The 20,744-nt window shown below is 39.7% G+C and overlaps 2 gene segments (V, D, J or C); both read left to right on the forward strand.

Annotated features, from left to right (window-relative positions):
- The first annotated feature begins 9,344 nt into the window (after positions 1-9,344).
- LOC123464698 lies at positions 9,345-10,418 on the forward strand. The segment is given in 2 exon segments: positions 9,345-9,560; positions 9,728-10,418. Coding segments are annotated over 2 exon segments (402 nt in total).
- Positions 10,419-13,426: 3,008 nt separating this feature from the next.
- On the forward strand, positions 13,427-14,234 carry LOC123464700. The segment is given in 2 exon segments: positions 13,427-13,539; positions 13,699-14,234. Coding segments are annotated over 2 exon segments (369 nt in total).
- The last annotated feature ends 6,510 nt before the right edge of the window (positions 14,235-20,744 follow it).

The raw sequence follows: 20,744 nt of genomic DNA on the forward strand, positions 1-20,744 counted from the left end.
TTGGACTGCAAGGAGATCCAGCCAGTCCATCCTAAAGGAGATCAGTCCTGGGTGTTCATTGGAAAGACTGAGGCTGAAGCTGAAACTCCAATACTTTGGCCACCTGATGCGAAGAGCTGACTCATTTGAAAAGACCCTGATGCTGGGAAAGATTGAGGGCAGGAGGAGAAGGGGACGACAGAGGATGAGATGGTTGGATGGCATCACCGACTTGATGGACATGGGTTTGGGTGGACTCTGGCAGTTGATGATTTACAGGGAGGCCTGGCATGCTGCGGTTCACGGGGTCACAAAGAGTCGGACATGGCTGAGTGACTGAACTGAACTGAATTGAGATTACTTCAATCTGAGACAAAATTTCTTTGACCTTTGCTGTTTTTATGCATGTCCCTCGTAGGCACAGCCATGAAAGGACATTTAACCAGAGTTAAGTAGTTAGAGATGTGACCACCAGATGGTGGTGCACTGCTGGGAGCCGGCATATTGCATATTGAGTGAGGATCTGGAATAGCTCAACTGGAATTCTATCACTGCTGAGAGCCAGCGTGAGGCACTCCACCCATGACAAAGGTCATGAGGAAGGAGGCTCGGCATACGCAAAGGCGGGATCGAGCCTCAGGAGTCTCCTTGGAAATTCTCGAGCATCTACCCCCAAAACCAGAGTCTGCCTACTTTCTGTTTTGTGTTTTCACCTACACCTCTGACTTTACGGGGGGCTGTCTCCCACTACCTCTCTCTGAAAAAAGAGTTAGCTTACAGCTCCAGTTAATAATTTTTGGATGTGACAGTGTTTAACCTACAAACTCCTTTGGAAATCCTCTAGCCTGCCTGAATAGGTTTTTCTGGCCACATGTGATTGTTCAGAGCCTCCCAACTGTGAGAGGCAGGAGATGTTCTAAACTGCCTAAACACAGATTCCTTTGAGTAGTTAAAAGATTGATTAGAAAATGTATTGGTGAAGGGTTTTTCACTTGTTGGGTCAATGTTTGTTGCTAAGTCTCCATACTCCTTACCTACTGTGTCTTTGGCAGTGTATTGATTGATATAATGGGTGTATAGAAATGTAAAATGCCGCTTTGTCCAATGCTTTTTGGAAGGCTGGCGCCTGACTTTGGAATAATCACCTTTAGAGAAAGATAAGTTTCTTAAAATGTTAACAGGCCTCCGGGCCAGAAGATGATGTCAATCACCTGAACTTTTGCATATGATAAGTTTGCAGGAAGAAAGCCTGGCTTGTTGCATGACTCTACCCCTTCCCCCATTATCCTCTATGTATACCTTAAGGTATAAAAACTACTTTGGAAAATAAAGTGCGGGCCTTGTTCACTGAAACTTGGTCTCCCCATGTCACTCTCTCTCCCAAATTCCAGCTGAGCGTCCATCTGGAGCGCGGATGTCCTCTGCGACCATTTATTTGCCTGGGCTTCTAAGACCCACTCGAGAAGGTGTCTAAGGTGGGGCACCTTCCGCTATTCGAGAGGGCGCCTGCGGCCTCCGTGGTCAGAGCTAACCTGGTGTCACGGGTTATATTGATTTTCCGCGTAAACCAAGCCACTCAGCTTCTTTTCTCCACTGAATTTCCTCACTGAGCTATCCTTATTCTATTACTCTTTGTATCCTTAATTAAAGTGTAATTAAGCAGTTATTCCCTGACCCTCGCCTAGCCGTCTCTCCTTCGAATACCCTGGATCAGCCGGGGCTGGTCCCCGGCAGGTGGCGCCTGAACAGGGACTTCGAAGGTAAGCTCCCTGCAATTAGGGTCATCAGCCCTTTTTGCTCCCCCGTTCTCGGAACAACTGGGTCATCAGCTCTCTTGTTCCCCCACGGAGCAGTTTGGGTCATCAGCTCTACTGCTCCCCCCTCGAAACAGTTTGGGTCATCAGCCTTCTGTTTCCCCCCCGGGACAATCTGGGTCATCAGCCCCTATTGTCCTTCCAATGTTCGGGACGGCTAGGACCCCACTCAAGGGTGCCGCGGACCCCCCTGTAGGATAGACAGGGCTGAGGAGTGAGAAGTGTTGAAAGTGTTGAAGACTTAGAGAAAACGGTTTCTGAAGTTAAAAGGCCAAAGAAAAGCCTGATCTTTTAAAAGCTAAAAGCTTTATCTTCTATTATACTTAATTTTCTGACATGGGTAACACTGAAACTAACAATGGCAACTCTTTATACAAGTAATCTTCAAACTGATAAAGAGGCTACTGTTAATTTAGATACTTGGGTGAAGGTAAAAAACAACTAAAAACTTATGCTATAAATATGATTAAAAATGTTCTGGACCCTCGTCATGAGGCTGTGGGATAGCCTATGGGAGAGGCTATAGCGGTGGATGGTAGTGGGTCTCCACCTTCTGCGCAGATCATATTTTCTGCCATTGACAAAAAAAAAAAAGGAGGGAGACTGTGCTCTACCTCCCGACAAAGGAGAGGGCTTACAGGACGCTGCGGCCGGGCGCCCTGGCGAGCCCCCTCCCCCTCTACACAAACCTTTAAAAATTTATCCAACAATTTCTGATTTAAGGCAGCTACCCCACCTCCGCTTGCACCTCCCAGGGCCTAGGAATTCCCCAGTTTACATCCAAGCCTCCCAGAGCATTGCCTAAGGCTAAAAAAGATTAAAAAAAAAAAAAATTCTTTTAAACAAAGGAGCTTTTAAAGAATACACAATATACAGAGCCTGCTCATTGCAGAAAAACCCCTGGGGGGGGCCTCACCCAAGCAAAAATAAAAACAAAACAAAAAAAAAAAGTAAAAAAGGAAAAAAAGTAGAGAAAGATGTAAAGATAGAGAAAGAGCTAAAGACTGAAAAAGAGAGGAACGGAGAAGGAAGGAATCAGGGAACGCATCAAGATAGAGAAAAGTTAAAAAAAAAGAGATAACAGAAAAAGATAAAAAGAAAAAAAAATTAAGGAAGAGAAGAGGATAAAGAGAAAGAAACGAAGGAAAGAAGGGTAGCGAAAAAAGAAGGGTGAAAAAAAAGTGAAAAAGGCAGGAAGAGAGAGAGAAAGACAGTAAGAGACGCTGTGACCAGGTGCCCTGGCGAGCTCCCTCCCGCTCTGCGCAAACCTTTAAAAAACAAAAAACTTATCCACCACTTTCTGATTTAAGGCCATCGCCGCCGCCTCCGTTTGCGCCTTTCAGGGCTCAAGAGTTCCCCACTTTGCCCCCAAAGCCTCTCAAAGTGTTACCTAAGCCTGAGAAAAAAAAAAAAAAAAAAAAGTTTTTTAAACAGTGGAGCTTTTAAAACAGACTGCCTACACGATATGCAGAGCGTGCTCCTTGGAGAAAACCCCCTCAGGGGGGTCTCACCCAGGCTAAGAGAAAAACCGTAAGGGGATTTAACAACAATATTAACCCTTGACTAGCTGGTTACTCCAATTCCAATGGGAGTGGCTGGCCCCCTGCCTGAGGGCATTGTAGGACTTGTGCTAGGGCGAAGCTCGCTTTCTTAAAAAAAAAAAAAAAAAAAAAAAAAAAAAAAAAAAAAAAAAAATTCGGTGGTACATGGTGTAGTAGATTCTGATTATATTGGAGAAATTAGTTTTGATCTCGCAGCCTACCAAAACTGCAAATTAATAAAGGTCAAAGAATAACACAGTTTTTGCTTTTACCTTATCAGACAGGAAAAAACTTGACTTCTCAAGCTAAGAGCCACAGAATATTTGGATTTAGTGATCTAGCTTTTTGGGTGCAGAAAATTACAGCTCCAAGGCCTTTAAAAGATCTTTTAATTCAAAAAAGTAAAATCTCAGGGCTATTAGACACAGGAACAGACGTCTCTTAACATTTCTGGGAAAGACTGACCCAGCTCCTGGCCAACACATACTACTGAAAATGAGTTGGTGGGATTAGAAAAAGCAGAGTGGGAATGCTATAGAGAAAAAGGTGAGAGAGCGTTTAAAGCCTTGAAGAGTAGTGAGTTCCCCGTTGCTGGAAGTATTCAAGCAAAGATTAGATGGTTACTTGTCATATAAAAAGCTATAGACCAGATTTAGTTTACAAAATGATAATTGGAGAAGCTTATAAAGATGTTGTGTAACACCTCTTTACTTGCTTCTCATATTTAGGTGCCAAAAGTTTTAAAAATTGATAATGCCCATTTGAAGATTGTTTACTAACTTTAAATGATTTCCAAAAATTATTAGGGGACATTAATTGGATACGCCCACATTTAAAACTGACTACTGCAGATTTAAAGCCTTTGATTACTTAAAAAGCAATCCTAATTCCAGTTCTAAGAGAAAGTTGACTAAATGAGACAGTCAGCTCTTGTTAAAGTAGATGAGACTTTAAATGATCAGTTAATTAGGATTAATATTACCAAAAGATGAGATTAAATTATTCTTGCCACAAAACATACACCTACAAGGCGCTTGTGACAAAAAGGCCCATTGGTTCCATCTATCAGTGACCCCAAGAAAAATAGTTTTATCTTTTCCCAGCCTGGTGACACAATTAATTATAAAAGGAAGAAAAAAGAAGTGTAAAACTTTTTAGAAAAAAAGTAACAAATATAATAATTTCACTCAATAAGGATCAACTGCAAGTCTTTTACAAAATAGTGATGATTGGCAAGTTGCCCTGATAGATTTCAAGAGTCAAATTTTGTTTCATTTGCCCTCAAGCCCCCACAGTAGTTAAAAGTTCAAAAATGTTAGATTGGAAGTTTGAGGATACCTGTGAAACTTTCCAACCCTATGTAGTTCCTATGCTCCCCTTTACCCTATGGGGGAGGGACGTGCTGTCTCAAATAGGAGATACTCAGAGAAGGGTTTTCTCAATTTCTTAGTTGTCAACAGGGGGTACAATTAACAATACTTTATATGTTGTTATAAATACATAATATAAATATATTTACATAATTACAGTTTGCCTAGTTAGGTATGGGTATAAATAAAATATAATAAAGGTATACCTAATTCTATTTATAGATCTATACTTGATTAATTTGTATATAAATATGTATGCCATATATGCATATTATATATATACTGTATAATTAAATATGTATTGCAGTAATATAATGTGTGAGTGGCTGATATTAATTGGTATAGATTGATGTGCTGTGATGATATATGTTCTATATACCGTATAATTATATATGTGTGACATGTATTATTGCAGTACATTGGTTTGTGTTGGTTGGTATTAGCTGTGTACGTATTGTATTGCTGTAATATATATATTAATATATTAATTATAAAGATTAATTCAAGTATATCGATTTATATATATTATATGGTAACAAGTATAAACTATATAAATACATTTTACATTTAGGTATATCTGTATACTAAAATGAGATAAGGAGGTTATACATTTATTTTTTAAATTTATACAAAGACCTAAACTAAACATTAGACCTAAATTAACATATCTTTAAATTCATGTTGTTAAAATATAAATTTTAAAAATTAAAAAATTAAATTGACAACTGCTTGACAATTCCTTTGCCATAAAACCCCCATAGGTGTAATTGGGGAAGCCAGGCAAAAAATTGGTTTTATGGCAAAACGGCTCCCTAGAGTGGGTCCATCTTCCCGCTCAAACTAAAAAAGTAGTGGCTTCTTATCTAGGATTAATAGCTACTTTGATATTAAAAGAAAAAAGCAGAACATTGAATTATTTGGTAAAGAGCCATCAGAAATTGTAATTCCATATAATAAAAAACAACTTGATGTGCTTCTAATGTTTGAAAATTGGCAGATTACTATAAGAAACTATTTTGGTCAAAATTTTTGCATCATTTTCCTTCACATGTTTTGCTGAATTTTATATCCAGACATCCAGTTATTTTTCCTGTCAGATGTAAACAGTCTCCTATTCCAAATGCTCAGATAGCCTTTACTGACAGGTCAGCAAATGGTAAAGCCTCCATAGTTACTAAAAATCACCAAAAGGTTTTAGAAACACAAGAAACTTCAGCTCAAAGAGCTGAACTAACAGCAGTCATAGAGGCTTTTGCTATGTTTACAGATGAGGAATTTAATCTTTACTCTGATTCTCAGTATGTGGTCAGGCTGATTCCACACATTGAAACTGCGGTTTTGCCTGAAAATAAAACTACCATATTTCATTTGTTAACTAAGTTACAGCAACAAATTTGAAAAAAAAAATATTTTTCATTGGACACATTCGGGCTCATTCCAGATTGCCTGGCCCTTTAAATGCCTTTAATGATTTGGCTGACTTGTTAACCAGAAATACAGTGGCTACTGTGATTGAGGAGGCCAGAGCCTCTCACTCACTTCATCATCAATACGCTACTGCTTTAAGACATCAATTCCAAATTCCCAGAGAAACTGCTCGAGAGATTGTGCGTTCTTGCTTACACTGCCCCACTGTTTATAATAATCTACCTATGGGAGTTAATCCTCATGGTCTCAAACCTAACGTACTCTGGCAGACAGATGTAACTCATGTTTCTTCATTTGGAAAACTGTCCTTTGTTCATGTAACTGTAGATACCTTTTCTCACGTTATTATTGCAACTGCTCGTACCAGAGAGGCAGGTAAAGATGTGATACAACATCTCTTTACTTGTTTTTCATATTTGGGCCTGCCAAAAGCTCTGAAAACTGACAATGCTCCTGCTTACACTTCTAAGTCTTTTCAGAAATTTTGTATAAAGTTTCAAATTAAACATAATACAGGCATCCCTTATTATCCACAGGGACAAGCCATTGTTGAAAAAACGCATCAAACATTAAAAATCCAAATTCAAAAACTAAAAGAAGGGGAGTTTAAGTATAGTTCTCCCCATCAAATCTTGCAACATGCTCTTTTCGTAATAAATATTTTAAATACTGATTTCAGCCAGAACTATTGCAATGCTTCGTCATTGGTGCCTGGAGCAATTAAATGCAAAACCATTAGTCAAATGGAAGGCCCTCTCAGGACAATGGAAGGGTCCTGACCCATTATTAACTATCGGTCGAGGATGTGCTTATATTTTTCCACAGGATGCAGATTCTCCAATTTAGACAGGCTGATTCACCATGTTGCAGACCCCCAGACATCCAGTTCACCCATTGCTTCGATCACAAAAGAGGAGCCCGCCAGAAGGGGAGGCAAGATAAACATCGAGATCCCGGCGGGACCGACGGGGCTGCTGCAGCGCGAACTCCAACCAGAAAATAATTCTACTTATTCTGATTTGGCTTGTCTACCCTCTCCTTATGTTTTTCTCTTTACCAACGATTCTGGAAAACTTAATGTACATGTGACTTTAAACTGGTGGACCCAATGTAGTGACCTGTGAATAATGTATGCTCTCATCTTGTTTAAACCCTCAATATAATGTTTGCTCCTTTGTAGTGTTACAACGTCCACCTTATCTTATAATGTAACCACTTATTGATATAACTATAGTCTTGCTGTATTACAACAACTTCAGGATTTAATGCGATTGCGACGATTTGTGGGCTTACTTATTTTAGGAATATCAGCTTTAATAACCGCAATTACTTCTGTTACTGTGGCAGCAATATCATTGACTCAACAAGTGCATACTGCCCAATATGTTGATACCATGTCTAAAAATGTTTCACTAACTCTAACAACACAGGAAGCTATAGATAGGAAATTAGAGATGAGAGTAGACGCCTTAGAAGAGGCAATAATGCATATTGGGACTGATTTACAGGCTTTAAAAGTGAAAATGGCTTTGTCTTGCCACGCTGATTACCGGTGGATATGCGTGACATCTTTAAAGGTAAATGAGACAGATTATGAATGGAAAAAAATCAAAAATCATATCTCAGGTGTTTGGAACAGCTCTGACATTGGCCTGGACTTAGGGAAACTTCATAATCAAATACAGACCCTGAAACACTCTTGACTGGATTTTACCGCAGCTAATGACTTTTTTCACACCTTCTCTAACTTTCATTTCAAGAAAAAACATTCTGTCTAATATCCTTGGATACATCGCTGCTGGTGCTTTAATTTTGCTTCTCATATTCATTCTTCCTTGTATTGTCAGGATTCTTCGGCAGAACATTCAGAAGCTCGCGACTGAGCTGCATCTGGCTGTTTTTAAGAAATAAAAAAGGGGGAGATGCTGGGAGCCGGCATATTGCATATTGAGTGAGGATCTGGAATAGCTCAACTGGAATTCTATCACTGCTGAGAGCCAGCGTGAGGCACTCCACCCATGACAAAGGTCATGAGGAAGGAGGCTCGGCATACGCAAAGGCGGGATCGAGCCTCAGGAGTCCCCCTGGAAATTCTCGAGCATCTACCCCCAAAACCAGAGTCTGCCTACTTTCTGCTTTGTGCTTTCACCTACACCTCTGACTTTACGGGGGGCTGTCTCCCACTACCTCTCTCTGAAAAAAGAGTTAGCTTACAGCTCCAGTTAATAATTCTTGGATGTGACAGTGTTTAACCTACAAACTCCTTTGGAAATCCTCTAGCCTGCCTGAATAGGTTTTTCTGGCCACATGTGATTGTTCAGAGCCTCCCAACTGTGAGAGGCAGGAGATGTTCTAAACTGCCTAAACACAGATTCCTTTGAGTAGTTAAAAGATTGATCAGAAAATGTATTGGTGAAGGGTTTTTCACTTGTTGGGCCAATGTTTGCTGCTAAGTCTCCATACTCCTTACCTACTGTGTCTTTGGCAGTGTATTGATTGATATAATGGGTGTATAGAAATGTAAAATGCCGCTTTGTCCAATGCTTTTTGGAAGGCTGGCGCCTGACTTTGGAATAATCACCTTTAGAGAAAGATAAGTTTCTTAAAATGTTAACAGGCCTCCGGGCCAGAAGATGATGTCAATCACCTGAACTTTTGCATATGATAAGTTTGCAGGAAGAAAGCCTGGCTTGCTGCATGACTCTACCCCTTCCCCCATTATCCTCTATGCATACCTTAAGGTATAAAAACTACTTTGGAAAATAAAGTGCGGGCCTTGTTCACTGAAACTTGGTCTCCCCATGTCACTCTCTCTCCCAAATTCCAGCTGAGCGTCCATCTGGAGCGCGGATGTCCTCTGCGACCATTTATTTGCCTGGGCTTCTAAGACCCACTCGAGAAGGTGTCTAAGGTGGGGCACCTTCCGCTATTCGAGAGGGCGCCTGCGGCCTCCGTGGTCAGAGCTAACCTGGTGTCACGGGTTATATTGATTTTCCGCGTAAACCAAGCCACTCAGCTTCTTTTCTCCACTGAATTTCCTCACTGAGCTATCCTTATTCTATTACTCTTTGTATCCTTAATTAAAGTGTAATTAAGCAGTTATTCCCTGACCCTCGCCTAGCCGTCTCTCCTTCGAATACCCTGGATCAGCCGGGGCTGGTCCCCGGCAGTGCACCTCTGCTGATCAGAACATGTGGAGGGTTCATGTGAGTGGGTTCTGAATGCATAGGCTTTTGGCAGAAGCAGAGCCTTTTTCTTATTGGCTGGGTAGACAATGAAAGAAACCACTAGAGAAAAGAAGGGATCACTTGGTAACAGAAGCAGGTCTCCTGGTTGGAGACTGGAGGTCCACAATTGATCCTAAATGGGAAAAACAATGAAGACACCCATTGGAGTTTTGATCACGTTCTTACGGCTGCAGCTGGACTGTGAGTTGAGGATTTAAGGGAAACAGAGTGTATTAGTAGATATTCGTTAGACACTGAGACTGACTTTATTCAGGTTTCTTTAGTTATTGTAGAAAAGGGAAAGTAAATTGTGGAACTTAATAATCTGACAACCCTTCTCCTTCTTCTGACTTCTACTTTCTCCATAGGTGTCAGCCTTGGAAACGAGGTGGAGCAGCGTCCTTCTACCCTGAGTGTCCAGGAGGGAAACAGCTCTGTTATCACCTGCACTTATACAGACACAGCTTCAGACTACTTCCCTTGGTATAAGCAAGAACCTGGAAAAGGTCCCCAACTCCTTATAGCTATTCATTCAAATATGGGTGAAAAAAAAAAAGACCAGAGACTGACTGTTTTATTGAATAAGACCACCAAACATCTCCCCCTGCACATCGCAACCATCCAACCTGGAGACTCAGCTGTCTACTTCTGTGCAGCAAGGACACAGTGCTTCCCAGGCGCTCACTACCTGTACTCATACTTGTGACTGGAGCAGCCCCCTTCCTTTGGTGCAACCTTCAAAGTAGCATTTGTCATATTATGTGTCTGCAAGTGGAAACTGATGTGTTAGACAAGCATAGAGTAAGAAGGTTAGGTTCAAGATGACCCAGAAAGTATGACACATTTTATGGATAATTGCTGCTTACTGAATTCTTGAAGGGAGTTAGCATTGTTTTGTTTTGAAATGTAAGATTGCCTTTACATTTGCCACTCACACTCCTTTTCTATAAATAACCTCTTGGTATCAATTCATAATCCTTATTATGAATGGTTTTTTTTAATACTGTGTTTTGAAAACAGCATTTATTATTTTTCTGATTATATATTGCATGCCAATTATAGGGAAATGTGTGATATCCAATAAATATGATATTGATAATTCTGCAATCACATAATATTGTGAATATTCAGCTTACCTTTTTAAAGAATTATTGTTACAGTGGGCTTATCGTGTTTTTCACTTACTATTATATGTTGAATTGGGCATTCACCATTCACATAGTTGATTATCAGTAGATGTTTGTTAAAGAAATAAGAAAGGGTGACTCCTGCAATGCAGGAGACCCTGGTTCAATTCCTGGGTTGCGAAGATCTGCTGGAGAAAGGGTAGGCTACCCACTGCAGTATTCTTGGGCTTTGCTTGTGGCTCAGCTGGTGAAGAATCCACCTGCAATGTGGGAGAGCTGGGTTCAATTGCTGGGTTGAGAAGATCCCCTGGAGAAGGGAAAGGCTACCCACTCCAGTATGGTGGCCTGGAGAATTCCATGGGCTGTACAGTCCATGGGGTCACAAAGAATCAGACATGATGAGCAACTTTCACTTTTACTTTAACAGGCATACATGATATATGAACTGTGTTAAAAATCTATAACCTCCACTGCAAGTATACTTTTTGCAATTTAATGTATCCAAGATAGATCCAAAAGTTCAGCTACTTCGTTAATTTTGTTTTTGCTAATGATTGGTTTAAAAAGGAGTTTAGAATAGTTATTACATAGACGGCCTGGTATTGTTTCTTTTCAATATTTAAGATAAGATTATTTTAAAACACATTAATTCACATTTGGTATGAGAGTGTTAAAAAAATCTGTTCAGGACATGAAGGCATTTTGAATAGCAGAGGTGCTATCAGGAGAACCTTTCACTGAGAAGAGTAACAAAGTTGAATAACCTGAGGGGAAATTAATATTTTATATTAGTCAACTGATTGATAGAAAAAGGTTGGGTGTTTTAGGTTGGAGAACAATTTGTGCTATGTGTGGTACTATCAGATTTAATGGAGATTCCAGGGCAGGATCTGAAAAAACTTCAACCAGTTTAGCTGAGGCTCTGATTACTTTGAGATAAGAAGGTAAGTTCTGTTCAACTTTAAGGGGTAGGCTACTGTAGGTAACAGCTCTCTGCTGTTTGCCATTGTCGACCAAAAGATGCACAATGTGAGAGTTGAAAGCTAAGTTTTACTTGGGGCAAAATGAGGACTGCAGCCGGGGAGACCAAAGCTCAGATAGCTCTGAGCGACTGCTCCAAGAGGTAGCGGGGGAAAGTCAATATTTAAGATTTTGGTGAAGGGGGAATTCAATGCAATCAAGTGCTTACTTTACAAAAGATTTTCTGCTAGTCACAAGGAGCTGACGTCACCATGAAGGGATTTAGTGCATTTCTAGATATGAAGAGATGCAAGGATTGGGATCATGAAATCAGTTCCTGAAAATATCTAACCATGCAAAGACCTGTTTTACCAGTTTCCCTGGAGCACAGAGTGCCTCACTCTCCACCCTGCACTCCCCCCAGCGGATGTTGAAGGTCAGCAGCTGCAGCAGCACAGGCTTCAGTCTCTGCAGAGGCAGAAGACAGATGCCCTTGCCGTTGGTCAGTGGCTGGTAAATACTCTTGGCAAGTGCCAGTTTGTAGTTGACACCATGTTGTTTAGTAATATCCTTAGCATGGCTCTCCTTTCACATTCTTACACAAATATTATGATCAGTAGTGGTCTTATTTATGATCAACTGTCTTATGGAGGTCTCTTGTGGTACATTCCCTTAGAAGTAGGTGCACAGAATATAGAGGCTTTTGGGGGCTTTTGGGGGCTTCCCTGGTGGCTCAGATGGTCAAGAATCTGCCTACATTGCTGGAGACCTGGGTTCAATCCTGGGGTTGGAAAGATCCACTGGAGAAGGGAATGGCTACCCACTCCAGTATTCTTGCCTGGAGAATGCCATGGACAGAGGAGCCTGGCAGGTCTGGGGTCGCAAGAGTCAGATCTGACTGAGAGGGTTCCAATTGAATTAATGGGAACAATATAAATTCAAAGGTTTGATAACCCGATGACCAAAATCTAGCATCTATTTGCCCTCTCTGAACAGACCTGGGCTGACAGAACAAACAAAGAAGAGAAAGGGACCACTGTGACAGGACTCCATGTCTGTGAGATTCATCCTAGCCTTCTGCAAAGGGAGATTATCTTTTCTCCTACTATTAGGTCCCAAGTTAGATAACTGAACAGATGTTGTGGTGAAGAATTATAGTGATCACTATATTGATATGTAGGTTGAGAAAGCTGCAGTAATTAACATAAACAGATTCTTCTTTTCATAAAGCAATTTATTTCTGTCTTAAGTGAAAGAAAGCATATGTACGTATGAGGATAAATGATCATTACATCTTATGTTGTTTCCATAATCCATTACATGCAGTATCTTAAAACAAGTTCCATCATAGATGCCACAGCTGAACACAATAGTTCGTCAAATTATCCCTCTTCCTTTCTTTTTTTTTAAATTTTATTTTATTTTTAAACTTTACAATATTGTATTGGTTTTGCCAAATATCGAAATGAATCTGCCACAGGTATACATGTGTTCCCCATCCTGAACCCTCCTCCCTCCTCCTTCCTCCCTCCCCATACCATCCCTCTGGGTCGTCCCAGTGCACCAGCCCCAGCAGTATCTTAAAACAAGTTCCATCATAGATGCAACAGCTGAACACAGTAGTTAGTCAAATGATCACTCTTCCTTTCAATATCGAATTTGACTTGTGTTTATTTTCACATGTAATTGGTATCAACTGAAAATGGGTTTGGGTGGACTCCAGGAGTTGGTGATGGACAGGGAGGCCTGGCGTGCTGCGGTTCATGGACTCGCAAAGAGTCGGACACGACTGAGCCACTGCACTGAGCTGAATTGAAGAGCTGGTTAAGGCAAAAGGAAGTTTGGGGTGAGTGAGACACTCACCTGGTCCATAGCGAAGTTGACATGAGCCACATCAACTTGCTACTCCAGGAAACCCCTGTTTCCTGTTGGGGGGCAGCAGCAGCACATGCCCAGCAGTACTTCCCTCACCCTGTCAGGCTCACCTTGCAAGGCCTTGACATTGAAGAAGAAGATATTTTCCATCTAGTGGAAGAGCTGAAGTATGCTTCTCTCCAGCCTTCTGAAAGTGGTTGTGGCTTCACTGTGTTTAGGTAAGGATGGTCCCGGTGGCACTGTGCCTCCTCTGTGACCTAAAGACTGGCGGAACAGGCAGTCTTATGGCAATCCTGGGAAGAAGTGGGGTCTAAAATAGGATTTCTTTATTCCATACCACTTATTCCTGAAGTTCTGATTCTATTTTCTTTCTTTAGGATCCATTATTGCCCAGAAGGTAACTCAAGACCAACCACAAGTATTAGGGCAGGAGAAGGAAGCTGTGACCCTGGACTGCAAGTATGACACCAGTGATTCACGTTATAGTTTATTCTGGTACAAGCAGCCCGGCAGTGGGGGGATGATTCTCCTTATTCATCAGGATTCTTCTAACCAGCAAAATGCCACAGAAGGTCGCTACTCATTGAACTTCCAGAAAGCAAGAAAATCTATCACACTTGTCATCTCAGCCTCACAGCTGGAGGACTCTGCAGTGTATTTCTGTGCACTGAGAGAGCCCACAGTGAGACGTGTGTAGGAGGGACCTGCGCCAAAACCCAGGGCCCTCTCCACCTGCTGTGGGGACCAGGGCAGGGAGTTGCCAGCACAGACAGGAAGTGATTAGGGTTGCACAGGCATGGGGTTAGAGAGAAGACACTCATTCTAAGAAAATAATTCTCTAGGTTCAGAGGCCATATTCAGAGCTATCATTCATTAAAAAAAAATCCTTATCTCTAAAATTTAGGTTTAAATTATTTATTTATTACAAATGTAAAATTATGTATTGAGGACAAAAATTAGCCACATAAAATCCTTGCCATGTAGTGATTAGTATGAGCTAGAAGAATTGACTAAGGGAATTCAGAAATGTGTGAATTACAAATCAGTAAAAATATGTGTGAATAGTTGGATTTTCATTTCAGTTTATTTATGTTTTACCAAAAGTTTTCACTTTTGTCTCAGGTTCAAAGAATTTGTTAACAAAATAAGCCATTTGTTATATACAAATAAACAATATAGATTTTATTGGAGAATTATCTATGATACATCACCAAATTGGGTTTTGACCAACATCCAGACTTGGATGGAGGTCAACACTCAGACTTGAGAGTTTTCAGCACTGGGAAGTCCCAGGTCACAGCACATCTGGAGTCCCAATTATGAAAAGAGTCCTCTCCGTGGGTGAGACTTCAAAGATTGTAGTTCAGGGCTCCGATTTACAATCCCAGGGCAGTTGCAAACTGATATCATCATCAATCTGTGACCAAATTGCAGCTCTGGTTTCATGTTAATGCTGTTCATTTAGTCATGTAAAACTTGGAGTGTTGCTAAGGCTGGGGGATCCCTCTAGAAGCTCAACAATCTCAACATTCCTTCCCCATCTTATCCATGGTGCTGGAAGTCTTGCACTCACAGCAGGCAGTTCTCACGGTCAACTCACAGTCAGGGCAGTGTCCAGGCACATTGGAAGCAAGGTCAGCAGGCAGTTCTCACAGTCAACTCACAGTCAGGGCAGTGTCCAGGCACATTGGAAGCAAGGTCAGAGGCCTGTTCTGCTTTGTCTCTGAAGCCCAAACAAGACTATTTAATTTTCCTAGCAATTCATTAAATATTCATTGACTATATGTTATATTACAGGCCATTTTGTCATGAAATCGCTGCGTGATTTTCCTTCTTTTGAATGTCATGTTGTTTCACACAATTTAATAAATTCATTCATTTTAGTTTTGTTAGCTGAGTTAGTAGTACCCTTATTTACATTCTAAGGTGCCTACTTTGTGCTAATACTCATTGCTTCTTATTAACACCTCTATCACTGAATAGCTCAGTTTTCATAATGTAAGTTTTTCCTGCCTCTCTTCAGTCTTATCCACAAAAAGATCAATAATTAGTGGCTCTTAGAAGGACATTTTGTGAAGTACTGTATGAATTATGTTCTGTCTCTGGTCTTGCCTTTCACTGCACACGCCTCCAAAAGCATTTTTGCCATCATGTGGCTGATTTTGCACCCCTCTAGGCCCTCTCTTTCAATCACTGTTACAGAATCCCAAATATTTCTTCTCTCCAATTTCCTCCTTCTACCTCGAATCCCATTTTTCTCAGTGTTTTAAAAGTTGAATGGTAATGGTGGTTGCTAAGCTATCTTGTGTCGTAGCTGCCTCTTATATTTGTATTTGGAAAGCAATTGTGTAGAGTAGAAATCTTCTTTACAATAAGTGAGGCTGGAAAAACTGGACAGCTACATGTAAAAGAATGAAATCAGAACACTCTCTAACATCATACACAAAAATAAACTGAAAATGGATTAAAGGCCTAAATAAAAGACTGGATACTATAAAACTCTTAGAGGACAACATAGGCAGAACACTCTTTGACATAAATCACAATAGAATCTTTTCTTGGTCTACCTCCTAGAGTAATGAAAATAAAAACAAAAATAAACAAATGGAACCTAACTAAACTTAAAAGCTTTTGCATAGCAAAGGAAATCATAAACAAAACAGAAAGAAAATTCACAGAATGAGAGAAAATATCTGCAACAGAATTGACAAGGGATTAGTCTCCAAAACATACAAACAGCTCATGCAGATCCATATAAAAAAAAACCCAAGCAACTCAAATTAAAAATGAGGGGAAGATCCAATAGACATTTCTCCAAAGAACATGTACAGGTGACCAAAGGCACATGAAAAGATGCTCAACGTCACTAATTATTAGAGAAATGCAAATAAAAACTACAATGAGATATCACTTCACACTGATCTTTGGGCTTCCCTCGTGGCTCAGTTGGTAAAAAATCTGCTTGCAAAGTGGGAAACCTGAGTTTGATCCCTGGGTTGGGAAGATCCCCTGGAGAAGGGAAAGGCTACCCACTCCAGTATTCTGGCCTGGACAATTCAGTGGACTGTATAGTCCACGGGGTCACAAAGAGTCGGACACGACTGAGTGACTTTCACTTTTACTCACACAATCAGAATAGCCATCATCAAAGAATCTACAAGCAATAAATGCTGGAGAAGGTGTGGAGAAAAGAAGAAAAGGGAACCTTCCTACACTGTTGTTGGAAATGTAAATTGGTATAGTCACTATGGAGAACAGTATGGAGGTTCCTTAAAAAACTAAAAAGAGTGCTACCATATGACCCAGAAATTCCACTCCTGGGCATAAATATGGAGAAAAACATAATTTGAAAAAAATACATGTACCCTAATGTTCACTGCAGCACTATTTACAATACCAAGGACGTGGAAGCAACCTGTATGTCTATGGATAAAGAATGGATAAAGAAGATGTGGTACATATATACAATGCGACATTACTCAACCATAAAAAACAATGAAATAATGCCATTTGCAGCAACATGGATGGAACTAGAGATTATCATACTGATTGAAGTCAAACAAAGACAAATATCATATAATATTTATAATACTTATATGTGGAATCTTAAAAAATGGTACAAATGAACCTATTTCCAAAATAGAAATAGAGTCACAGAAATAGGAAACAAATTTATGGTTACTAAGGGGGAAGTAGGGGAGAGTAAATTAGGAGGTTGGGATTGTCATATACACACTACTATATATGTAATATAGATAGATAACTAATAAGAAACCTACTATAGAGCACAGGGAACTCTACTCAATACTTTGTAATGACCTACATGGGAATATAATTCTAAAAAAAGTGGATATGCTGTATATGTACAACTGATTCAATTTGCTGTACATCGGAAACTGACTTTGTAAATCAACTATACTCCAGTAAAAATTAATTTTAAAAAGTCTTAAATTTGTTTAACTCAAAAAATCTTACCATCCTAATAGACATTTTTTTTACCATATTAATAATTTTAAGTGTATAATACAATGATATTAAATACATTTACATTATTATTAAACAGCAACATTATTCATCTCTAGAACTCTTTTCATGTTGAAAAGCTGAAAATTTGTACTCATTTAACAGTTACTCCCCATTCCCCTGTCCCTCCAGCTCCTGACCACTACTATTCTGCTCTCTCTGAGTTTGACTACTTTAGACATCCTGTATAAGTGGAATCATGCAACACAGGTCATTTTGTGTCTTATTTCATTTATCATGATGCACTCAAGTTTCATCTATGTTGTAGCATGTTTTAGAATTTCTTTCCTTTTTAAGGTTGAATAATATTCTAGTGTAAGTATAGACCATACTTCGTCTATCTATTCATTTGTTGATATTTGGGTTGCGTCAACCTTTTGATGGAAACATAGATATATTAAAATCTCAGTATTTTGGATATATACCAAAATTTCAATTTTTGATAGAATTAGAAATGGAATTCCTGAATCATATGGCACTTCTATTTTAAAATTTTTAGAGAAATATTTATCTTAGTTAATTTGAACAGCTGTCCTCTAGACTACTTTATCACAAGCCAGTTTCAAGGAATAGAGAAAGCGAGTGATCAGGAGCTGTGAATGAAGTTTTGGGACTCTGGTGGTTCACCTAAACCCAGAAAAATCTGTCATCTTTGCTACAGTGCATTGCTCCTCAGGTGCCTAACAATTGATCTGAAAGGAACTTGGATATTCTTGGATATTCTTTCTAATGTGTTGCAGTCCTCTTTTGGTGAAAGGGTCAAATCTGTGATTATTTAGTCACTTTTTATTGGTTCAATGTGCAGAAACAAAGAAGAAAGTTGTTAACAGACCGTATTGTGTGTGTGTGCTTTGTTGCTTCAGTCATGTCCAGCTCTTTGTGACCCTGTGGACTGTAGCCTGCCAGGCTCCTCTGTCCATGGGATTATCCTGGCAAAAATACTGGAGTGGGTTGCCATTTCCTCCTCCGGGGGATCTTCCCAGCTCAGTGATCCAACCTGCAGCTTCTGCATTGCAGGTGGGTTATTTATCACTGAGCCACTAGGGAAGCCCCTGAAAATTATCTGTAGTATAAAAAACAAGGAATCAGATTTTGTTATCAGAGAGATTTCTATCCAAAATTATTAGCTCTGCCATGAACTTTCTAGACACTTGTGAGCCTTGTTTTATTATATAAAATAGGAGAGTGATATATTCTTTGACATTTTATTGTGGCAAGTTATCAATAGTGTGGTCCAAGGGGCTGACAAGTTGCAGTTGATTAATTAACAAGAATAATCTCAATAGATGCAGAAAAAGCATTTGAGAAAATTCAGCATCCATTCCTGTTTAACAACTTCTAGCAAATTAGGACCTAAGGAATTTCCTCAACTTAATAAAAAACCTCTACAAAACTATATCAAACATCATATTTGATAGTGAAAGAATGAATTCTTCCCCCCTAATTTCAGCACTAGGGGAAGAATTTCAGCTCTCACTGTTTGTATTTAGTGTTTTACTAGGGATTCTAGCTGGAGAAGGAAATGGCAACCCACTCCAGTGTTCTTGCCTGGAGAATCCCAGGGACGGGGAAGCCTGGTGGGCTGCCATCTATGGGGTTGCACAGAGTCGGACACGACTGAAGTGACTTAGCAGGGATTCTAGCCAGTGTAAAAAGGCAAGAGAAAGAAACAAAAAAACACAATTTGAAAAGGAAGACACAAACCTATCTTTAGTCACAGACAGCATAATTATCTGAGTATAAAATCCAAGGGAATCTACAAAAAAAAACACTAGAAAAAATAAGAAAGTTAAAGTCAAATAAACACCTATCACATGCTCCAGGAATTCCACTCCCAGATATTCACCCAAGAGAAAAATGAAAGCACATGTCTATTAAAAATGTGACACACAAAAGCTGAAAGCAACTTTGTTTGTAGAGCCTCCAACTAGAACTAACAGAAATGTTTGTTAATAGGTGAATAGACTAGCAAATCATTTTATATCTATGTAAGGGAACTTTGCATCAATACAAAGGAATGAACCTTTGATACTTACAATCATGAAAGAATCTTAATTATGCTGAGAGAAAGAAGCTAGACAAAACAGTACATGATTCTATTTATATAAAATATGCAAACTATTATATAAAATATGCAAACTAATTCATGATGGAAATGCTGCATGAAAATTGGAGTAGGAGGTGGGGAGAGGATTGTGGGGAGATTATAAAGAGATGTGAGGAAACTTTTTTGGGTGATGCATTGTTCATGATCTTAATTGGAATAATAGCTTCACAAACATGTACACATGTCAAATCTTATTAATTTGTTTATTTAAAATAAGTGCAGTATAGTTTTGTGAATGTTGTGTATTTATAAAACAATTAAAAATCCAGGTTTGGCAAATGTCTTTCTTCAATGTTGCATGAGTCTTCTAATGTGACCCCAGTTCAAAATATTTCTCCTTTGTGTTCTCATTGTCCTGTGTTTTTTTAGAGGTGTGGATAGCAACTTTCTGTGTCCATGTGTTACACATTTATTTTCAACCCAGCATCACCCAAACTTATTTTATGCCGTCTGCTTAATGTGTCAACTTTTTTCAGAATTCCTTCCTAGCATAGCTTTGAGGCCATTTTTGACAACAGAGTTGGAAAATAAAGGAGAAATGAAGGAATATGTGAACCCAAAAGAGAATCTGAGCCTGATTTATTACTTAAACCTGGATCAGGGAAATTATTTGTATGTTAACTTTGGACTGATGAAGCTGCTTGATACAAATCTGTGGAGAGTGAACTCCAGGAATCAGGCTGAGCTAAGCTTCCATCTTTGTGTCTAGCATGGGGTTTCCCCTGTGGCTTAGCGGTAAAGAATCTTCCTGAAATGCAGGAGATGCAGGAGTTGTGGGTTTGATTGCTGGGTCAGGAAGATCCCTTGGAAGAGGGCATGACAACCCTTTCCAGTATTCTTGCCTGGAGAATCCCATGGACAGAGGAGCCTGGCAGGCTACAGTCCATAGGATTGTGAAGAATTGGACATGACTGAAGCAACTGAGCACCTATCCACGTGTGTCTAGGGATGCATGGTTACAGGGTTTTACAGAAGATGTGTTCCACTCCAGAACTTCATTCTGATAGCCTCGAGGATTTTTTGTTTATTTTTGCAAAAATGAATATTCATAAAAAGCTAAAGAAGTGCTTGTTTTTGCTGCTGCTACTTCATAACAAAAGACCAGTTTAAAAAATTGTATTTCTCCCTGATCATTGATGACCATCTTGCTCTAGGACAGTGATTACAAAAGAAATCTTATAAACCAGTATTGAACTGGCTACAACAAAACCATCTGGGAGTTTTAAAAGTTATGAACTTCTGGGAATTCCCTGGTGGTCCAGTGGTTAGGAGTTTGTTCTTTCACTGCCGAGG

This window comes from Bubalus bubalis, chromosome 11 (assembly GCF_019923935.1).
Source record: "Bubalus bubalis isolate 160015118507 breed Murrah chromosome 11, NDDB_SH_1, whole genome shotgun sequence".
NCBI lineage: Eukaryota > Metazoa > Chordata > Mammalia > Artiodactyla > Bovidae > Bubalus > Bubalus bubalis.